The sequence below is a fragment of the Octopus bimaculoides genome, chromosome 14 (assembly GCF_001194135.2).
Source record: "Octopus bimaculoides isolate UCB-OBI-ISO-001 chromosome 14, ASM119413v2, whole genome shotgun sequence".
Lineage (NCBI taxonomy): Eukaryota > Metazoa > Mollusca > Cephalopoda > Octopoda > Octopodidae > Octopus > Octopus bimaculoides.
The window spans coordinates 57,905,172-57,914,573 of NC_068994.1; the positions used below are offsets into that span (position 1 = coordinate 57,905,172).

General features: G+C 36.0%; 1 protein-coding gene across 1 annotated transcript in view; it reads right to left on the minus strand.

Moving 5' to 3' along the window:
* LOC106868620 (pre-mRNA-splicing factor SLU7) overlaps window positions 1–8,777 on the minus strand; it is an 11,395-nt gene extending 2,618 nt beyond the window's left edge. Inside the window, exons 1-11 of the mRNA XM_014913966.2 lie at window positions 8,564–8,777; window positions 7,937–8,087; window positions 7,702–7,782; window positions 6,930–7,097; window positions 5,753–5,815; window positions 4,862–4,981; window positions 3,481–3,578; window positions 2,572–2,639; window positions 1,293–1,489; window positions 948–1,052; window positions 430–537 (exon numbers count right to left, since the gene is read on the minus strand). Coding sequence (XP_014769452.1) covers window positions 430–537; window positions 948–1,052; window positions 1,293–1,489; window positions 2,572–2,639; window positions 3,481–3,578; window positions 4,862–4,981; window positions 5,753–5,815; window positions 6,930–7,097; window positions 7,702–7,782; window positions 7,937–8,087; window positions 8,564–8,736 — 1,332 coding nt within the window. The 5' untranslated portion in view covers window positions 8,737–8,777. The remainder of the gene's footprint in view (window positions 1–429; window positions 538–947; window positions 1,053–1,292; window positions 1,490–2,571; window positions 2,640–3,480; window positions 3,579–4,861; window positions 4,982–5,752; window positions 5,816–6,929; window positions 7,098–7,701; window positions 7,783–7,936; window positions 8,088–8,563) is intronic.
* Window positions 8,778–9,402: the final 625 nt, after the last annotated feature.

The following is a 9,402-nucleotide window of genomic DNA, read 5'->3' on the forward strand; positions in this document are numbered from 1 at the left end:
TCTTGGTAGAAAAGGTGGGCCACAAAAAATATTCTGTTCAACACCACAGATTTGCTTGTCAGTAACTTGGCCATAACCAGTTGAGCATCTTCCTTAGAGGCTGACGATATGTATATCTCTGATCATGAACAGGAGTAGTGGGGCGAGTGTCATAGCCATGGGCTGAGAGGAATTCTTTGAGGTTTGAACATAGAAGATAATAATCACTATAATAATTATAAGAGTTTCAATTTTTGGCACAAGGCCTGCAATTTTAGGAAAAGGGGTCGGGAGGGATAGATGATTACATTGACACCAGCATTTGGCTGGTACTTAATTCTATCAACCCTAAAAAAGGCAAAGTCAACCTTGGTGGCATTTCACCTCAGAAAGTCCTCATTAACAAATCTTCCACAACCTCAGACAAACAGACAGACAAGAGAAACTTACATTGTTAGCGTCTTTACCAGCTTCTCCAGTGCAGTAACTGCCTTTTAGTAATGAATGACAACACTTGAAACCCCACTGACCTTCTTTCCAGTAAGAACCCCAAACACTCTGGAAACAAAAAAACACAAAAATATTACTCAAAATGTTTTACATAAATAATTTTTCCTGAAGAGCCATGGAAGAAATTTAGAAATAATTATTTTGTTCTTAAGCATAAAACAGGAGACTTTTAGATTAGGAATGTCAAACATAGAGCCCTCAGTAATGTTTAGCTGAACACCAGGTTCAATTTTATAATAGAAAAAAATCTGTTATATTTTAATATATATATATCATTATCATCCATTCAAGGTTGGATCCAGAATAAAATAGTGATTAGTCCTGACTCTAATTAGTCAAATTAGTACATCTTAAGGAATCATTTATTGCCGGCTCCTGTCAAACCATCCGACTTATACCAATATGGAGAACAGATGTTAAATGATGATGATATTGAATAAAATCTAACACAAACTTACAGTGTGGTTATTTGGATAAACATCTTCTTCATAGCGTGACTTGATAGATGCCTTCTCTTGGCCTTTGATAATCGTCCCATGACGTGAATACTCGACATAATCTTCCTAAATATCAAAATATACAGAAAAATGTTTAAATATAAACACTCCAGTTCAATTCCAGCACTTGAATATTTATTTATTTTTGGGTCTCAAAAGGACAAAATACAGAGTTAACCTTGATGGGATTTGATCTCAGAATGTCAATAATTACAGCTGAATACCACATGCATTTTATCTGACTCTCTAATGAGTCTGCCAGGTAAATATTATAAATTGGCCCCTGATATAAAACGAATTACTTACTGACTGGGCCAAAAGGAGCTGTTTTGGTGGAGCCTCTAAATGTTCTTCCCCTCCGTACTTCTCCAAAATACTTTCTCTTTGACCCGTCTTAAACTGATCCTTTCTGTTTTCATATTCCTTGTGTAACAATTCCAACTTAGTAGGGTCAGCTTGGAGGTGGACATCAACACCACGCTCATATGCATCCCAGGCAAACACTGAAATGTAAAATAGACAACTGGTGTTCAATACCTACCAAACCTGATTCACAATTTTATTGCTCCTTTTTTTTTTTTTTTGTAAATGTGAAATGTCAGTTGTCTTCATTGACCGTTATTGGAACAATCTCAATATCGTTAAAGAATTTATGAAGTTACAAGCCAAACAAAGGAGCTTCTACATGGCACTAGATTTGCAAGAAACAGTAGCTAAATCTCTCTTAACTCTTTAGTATTTAAACTGGCCACACCTGGCCTTTCACACGTATCCTACATTATCATTCAAAAAATAAGCAACTTGTTGAAACCTTGAAGCTTTGAAATAATCCAGGATTAATTCAAAACAATCATCATCATCATCATTTGACGTCCACTTTCCATGCTGGCATGGGTTGGACGGCTTGACTGGGCTCTGGCAAGCCAGGAGGCTGCACCAGACTCCAATCATGTAAAATGCATTCATGCCGATGCCTGCACTCGTGCCTGTGCCAGTAGCACGTGAAAAGCACCCAACACATTCTGTAAAACATTTGACATAAAAAAAGGCATCAAGCCATAGAAACCATGTCAAAACAGGAAATTGGAACCTGGACAGCTCTCCGACTGGTTGGCTCCTGTCAAGCCGTCCAACTTGTGCCAGCATGGAAAATGGACATATGATGATGACTTTCTGAACTCGATACAAAATTTGATGCTGGCATCTTGGTTGAATTTGATATCAATTGTAAAAATCAGAGCTGGATTAATGCAGTCTAAATAGCCTTGCATAACAATTGAACCCAAGTGGAACTCATGAGTAACCAATTTGATGGACTGACTCATTAGGTTGGCTGAGTAACGATCATCAGCTGTGCATGCATTTCCATTAATCAGTAAAAATCAGAGTATGCACAGACCTGAAACTTTCTGCTAATACCTTGTGCAAAATCAGATCAGATGCGCATACTTGGAAAAAACAGACATATTAATTACTCCTTAATATTTAATTGACAATCTCTACAAGAAAAAAACTAATCAGAGTTATTCAACAATAAATAAAAATTGAAATCAATGAAACAAGAAATCAAATAAAACAATTTTACTTTGTCTTTGGGCCATTTTCTGTGCATCTTTGGAATATCGAACAAAATTATCTCCAGCATATTTCAGTCTGTGAGGAGAAAGGCACAAAGTGAGTTAATGACAATGAAGGACTATCAATATGCAGTACAATAATTAGACAAATAAACAATATCAATTAGGAATCTAGATTAGTAAATAAAAGCTTATATGTATTCAACTCTAGGACATTCATGGCCAAATGAATGCCCTGGGGTTTAGCTATGTTTTGCTTATCAAGACACATGTCACTCAGTTAATTGGCATTCCATCGATAATGGACACTCCAGTCATGCTGTCTCCTCTTTCTCTCTTTTCTTTCACTACTATATTGGTCTCTGTTTCCTGGAGCTGGCTGCTCTCATACCTTTCATACTAAGACACCTTTGACCCATTTATCTCTCCAACTATCATCACCTTTGTTATAGTCACCCCATCATGCTTACTCTGCACTAGCCACTATGACCAATCTTTCTTCCCCAGAATGTTGTCCCCCCTGTAATCTGTTCCCTGCAACAGTTTAAACAGACCATTAACAGCATCAATCTCACCAGTCTTGGAGGGACTGCAAATCGAACATATAAAAGAGAAAAAAGGCTCTCATGAAGCACTGGCTTTGATCCCAGTCTGTGGCAGCTTGCTTAAGGGTCTTCCATCAAAGCTTTAGCTCAACCTAAACCTTGTGAATGAAAATGGACAGACAGGGATTGTGATGAATCCTACTGGAGGGTCTGTTGCAGTACACTGAAGGCCCAGCCTTGTCATACACACATTGAACCATTCAAACTATTTCATATAATGAGTGTGTAGTTCCTCTCATCAAAACCAATACGAGATCAAACTGTATTGTTAATTGATTTATTCTTCTCTATAAAAAAAACAAAAGTACATACTCTGTTTCTTCTTTTCCAGAATTTTTAAAGGGATTCTCTCTCATAGCCCTTGTTTTAGGGTCATAGAAACTGGAATTTGGATCGAGGTTATATAAATACTGCAAAAGATAAGAAAAGTTAATAAGATTAGTCTGCAAAGACTTTGAGAAGAAAGAGGCACAGAAACGGTATTACAAGAAATCTAAGTACAGATATGCTGTCAGCAAGATGAGGGAGAGAACAACGAATTCAATGAAGAATTTAGCATGCAGGTGTCCATTAGAGTTCAATTCTCAGCCTCCACCAGTTTAACTACTGGCAATAACAGATGAATTGAGAATTTCAATATGGGGATGATCCTAGTTCTTACAGCTGATTCTGATGGCAATTAGAGAGAAAATTACATGAATGTTTAACTTGAAGTATTTGAGGAGATTTTAGCTGATGGGCTTGCTATATCTCTCTCTCTCTCGACACCAGTGTTGTTAGAGTAAAGATTGTTTGCCAACATAACATGGCAGTCCTGGTTTAGGACGAATGTTGCTGTAATTTAGCCCCAGGAGACATCGTCTCCAGCTGGCTATACGACACGATCTGTGTACTTATATTTTCAAACAAGGGAATCTAGCACCCCCACTCAGCTGAAAACAATATCTGTGTATCACGATTCCTGGGTTATTTCCCTTCTTCATCAGCACAGAATAATTGTTCGGCTAGAGGTGGCGCTGTCAAATTCCCGTTCGAAATATATAGTTTTCAAAGTGACAACTAGTCACTGATTTATAAATTAGAAAATTACTGCCATTTTATATTGGCAAACAATCTTTACTCCAAAGTACTGTGGCTGAATATCTCTCGTTGTGAGATTTACAAATAGTAATTTTCTAACCAGTGTTGTTGTTTCGGACACTTCAGCCCTTATGAAGCAGATCTATGATCAAAGGCATTCCAGCCATGACCATCTCATCTTTTTGTACCTCTTAAAATACACCGTCTAATGTGACCTTGTTTTAAGGTCGTACAGTGTGATGTTAAGAAATGTCTAACAGGTCGAGAGACCACATAGAATCTCCCTCCTTGGTCTGTTTGATATCAGTGTTGGTTGTGAGTGTAGAAGTTTAGCTGATTAAAAACAGAACAGACAATGATCTCGGAGCGGTTGGCGTTAGGAAGGGCATCCAGCTGTAGAAACTCTGCCAAATCAGATTGGAGCCTGGTGTAGCCACCTGATTTCACCAGACCTCAGTCAAATCGTCCAAACCATGCTAGCATGGAAAGCGGACGTTAAACGATGATGATGATGATGATGTTGAAGACAAGAATGGTAACAGATCAGAGCAACATGGAAGGAAAACCAGAACAATTGCAGAAACAAAAAAATAAATTGGAAAATGGGAATTACTTTTGCAGTGTCTTCTCGAATACGCAAGTTTCTAACTGTGATTCTTTGCTTTGTTTCAAACTTCTGACCAGGCATGTCAACGTCATCTGCATATTTGTCTTCATCATCACTGTCCCGCGTCTGAAAGAAAAAAAAAAAAAAAGACACAAAATAAGAAATCTGAGCATTTCCAAATAAAATAAACAACAATTTATCTTCTCAGGTTATAATTCTCAGAACTGTTAACCTCACGGCATAAAATATACATGTTTTTTTTTTTCATATATTTTCAACTGAAAGGCAAAGTCGACCTCGGTGGAATTTGAACTCAGAACATAGTGATGGGCAAAATACCGCTAAGCATTTTCTCCAGCATGTCAGCGATTCTGCCAGCTCACCATCTTAATAATAATAATGATAATAATAATAATAATAATAATAATAATAAATAATAATAATATTAATAAATAATAATAAAGAATAATAATATTAATAAATAATAATAATAATAATAATTATAATAATAATAATAATAATAATAATAATAATAATAATAATAATAATAATAACATTGGTTTCAAATTTTGCCACAAGGGCTGCTATTTTGGGGGACAGGATGTGCCGATTACATCGACCCCAGTATTTCACTGGTACTTAATCTATTGACTCCGAAAGAATGAAAAGCAAAGTCAACCTTGGCGAAATACTACTAAGCATCTCTCCTGGTGTGCTCACAATTTTTCCAGCTGGCAGCCTTAATAATAATAATATTAATAATAATAATAATAATAATAATAATAATAATGATAATAATAATAATAATAATAATAATAATAATAATAATAATAATAATAATAATAATAATAATAATAATAATGATAATAAAGACAACAACAGTAAAGTTTATCTCACCCTCTGTACAGTGTCTTCCCTTATATCTTCAGCATCCTTCTCTTCCTTTAGCAACTGTTTGGCCTGTATCAAAGTGATCAGACAGTTTAGTTTGTGTAGAATAGCGAAGGGTGAATATTTCAAACAAATACCAATATATTCAAGTGTAAGACAGTTTATGGCATGTTGAGTGAGTGAAGACATTGTGTTGGTGTTGTTGATGTGATAAACAAAAAACAATTTTAATTAATTTTAAATTATATCCGAAGTAATGAGAGCAAATAATTATTTCAGTGATGAATTTTGATAAAAAAAAAAAAGAAAAGGCAGAGATGGAAGACAACTTTTCCAACCAAAGAAATTTGAATTACGATTAATAAAATCTGGAACACAGTGAAGAATAAGTTTGAAGGGTGATAACTCGAGGAATGTTCTGATCTTGTTAGACCTCATCAGCGAAGCCTAGTCTAGCTATGATACCAGTATCTTACAATGACCAGTGAGAGATATAGGTTCATCAGAAATAAACACTAAGCATGGTTTTGGTTCCCAGTTGGGAACCTGAAAACATGGCCAATTAAGTGGATAATCTTTCATTTTATATCTTTTGTTTCAGTCATTAGACTGTGGACATGCTGGAGCACTGCATTCAAGAATTTTAGTTGAACGAATCAACCCCAGAACTTAATTTCTTCCTTCTTCTTGTAGTTGGTTAGCAAGCTACTTACCACACAGCCACTCCTGTGCCTATGTATATATATGTGATTGTCCTCTCAATTTCTGTCTACCAAATTCTCTCACAAGACATTGGTCAGCCAGAGGCTGTAGCAGAGGTGTAGCAGAGGCTGTAGCCCAAGGTGCTATACAGTGGAACTGAACCTGCAACCATATGGTTGGGAAGCAAGCTACACAGTCAAGCCTGCATCTATGCAGCCTTGTTATGCCTATACAGCTATGCTTACACCTGTGCAGCTAAGCTTGGACCTTCACAGGTAATATACAATATGGTCTCACATTTCTATATGACATTTGTATCACAACAATATATGACTTTCAATGAAACAGTAGCGATTTACTGCCTCAGAACAACATATGACATTCTCTCAATAACATGCGACAACTACTTCAAAATGGCAGATCCAATCTACTACAATGTACCTGCTTAGTTGTGAAACATCAAAAGCCATACTGTTATTACCTGTAATATTTTTGAGTATTCTCCAAAGAGTTTCTTTTGGTGTGCTTCAGGATCATAACCATTCCAGATGTCTCTTTTCCCATCATAATCATAGTTCATTACAGGTACGATATATTCATCAGCTGCTATTTGATCACCTGTGTATTTAGCACCAACTCGGCGTGGACGCTGAAATTAGACAAAAACGGAAAAAAATGAATTTAGATAAGAACCAAATTATTCTTTGCAAAAAATATACGATCACTAGAAGAAATATCTGCCATTGACAAGTTTGAAAACACTGCCAAAATTGTACGATGAATATTGCAAGTTATTCAGTTAGATCGTATTGATTATATATAAGAAATGACTGTTAACTTAGTTATTGAATTTAAATATTACGACAAACAAAAATACAAACAGCTTTGCTTATGGCAGCATTTACCAACTTAAACAAGGAGACCGTCCAGAAGAGTTGCAAGGGATTCCAAAGTCGTCTGGAGGTCATGGTCGAAGCCAATGGCGATTTTATTGAATAAATTTACTCTTTAGTATTTCAAGATATTTTCATGTAATTTTGGTAAATATATCTGTTAAAATGAGATGTCAGTGTTACTTACATTTTTGCATAATTTAGACGTCAGTATATTCACCGCACCCTGTATATATATATATATATATATATATATATATATATATATATATATATATATATATATATATATAAATGTTTGGATGTATGTAGCCATACAACCTGACATCATATAAAAACACAATAAAAAAAATCCTTTACCTCTAAACAATCTTTCTTTTTGTGTGACATTGATCCACAGTTCTCACAGGAACCTTTTCGGTATTTAGAAGCAACGACTACCTAAGAAAGAAGTAGATAAAAGCATGTCATGTAAGACAAAACAAAACATACTGATAGGGTTTTATTGTCGGAGACATACATTATTATTTCTATTTTCCCTGACTATTTTAAAGGGCTTCAGAGCTGAAAGGAACAGTCAAAGAAAAGAACTCACCTGTTTTACTCCTCTCCTGTAGTGCTCATCTAACTTAGCAAAATTCTTCTCCTTGTGTTCCTGGGGTCGCTGATGTTTCAGTGTTGGTTTATCTGCCCCAAAATACCATGGGGCCTGCATAATATATTGTGGAATATGGGGGTTGATATCTCTGAAAGAAAAATATGGAAAGAAAATAATATATTTCATGGACAGATAACACTTCAGAAATTTCAAAACAGACTATTTGGGGGCAACTAAGTATTGTTGCTAAAGGATGACCACTCTGAAATGCATGTAGCCGACAGAGTCTGGCCAGGGGACGCAGCATGCCGACTCCGTGTATTTACATCTATTTATCTACAGCAAGAAATTTTCTCCATCACAAAATACAGTGAATGGTTTTCTTTGAGGTTCAAACATGCCTCAAGCATATTAGAATTTTTAACAAGTTTGTATTTAAATGAAATATATTTAACTGGAACAAAATTTCAAGTAAAACTGAACACATTCAAAAATCACTTCCATCAGTGAGAGGTTCAAATCTAGTCTTTGACAGGAGAGAAATTAGAAAGAGTTTTTGGTCCCCACCCCCACCAAAAAAAAAACTTAGGCAGTAAAAAGTGAAAAAAATATGAGATGACTTACTTTCCTTCCTCATCTTGCATTGCAGGAACCGTACCAGCTTTACGAGCCTCCTCTAACTCCTTCATCTTCTTCCAATCCTCACGAGACTGTTTCTTAGGCTCATCTTGCTCAGTCTGTTCAGACATGGCCATTTTCGTCACCACAGAGGGTGGCAAATTCACTTGGAACGACATTCTGGCTAAGGAATAATCAACTTTAGAAGAAAAAGAAAATTAAAAATAAAACATTGAAGTTTTAGAAACATTTTTTTATGCTTTACAACTTTTTAAAAACAAACAAGATTCTTAAAGTTAAGAATTAATTCCTTTGATAGCATTCTCAATAAAGTAACAAGTGGCAACAAGGCTGTCTTTTGGGCAATAGTATGCTATGAGTAACACCGTAGATATACTATAGAATATGAACTGTAGTCATGGCTGATGCCAGTGTCACATAACTTCAAATGTTGGGCAATATGCTGTGCTTGAGAAGACCTGTCAAGCCACGTGAAATCACAGTCTTGGCCGATGCCAGTGCTGTCTGACTGTCACCCATGCCTGTGGCACATAAAAAGCACCATTCAAGTGGTGGGCCTCACAGAGGCAGTGGCAGGTGACTTTGGCAATATACCGTGCTAGTGCGAAGGTCATTGCTGGGATTTATCTACAATAATTAAAAAAAAAAAAAGAGGTATGTAAGAGATAATTTATTTTAATACCAATACGTTCAGTTAGAAAATGCTTTTTCTCACACACACACACACAGACTCGCTTGGCTGGGGTTGCTTATCTCCCTTGAATCGCACACCTTTCGTTTTTCACCTTAATAAAGGCTTCCACGGTTTTTAAGTGCGTAGCGCC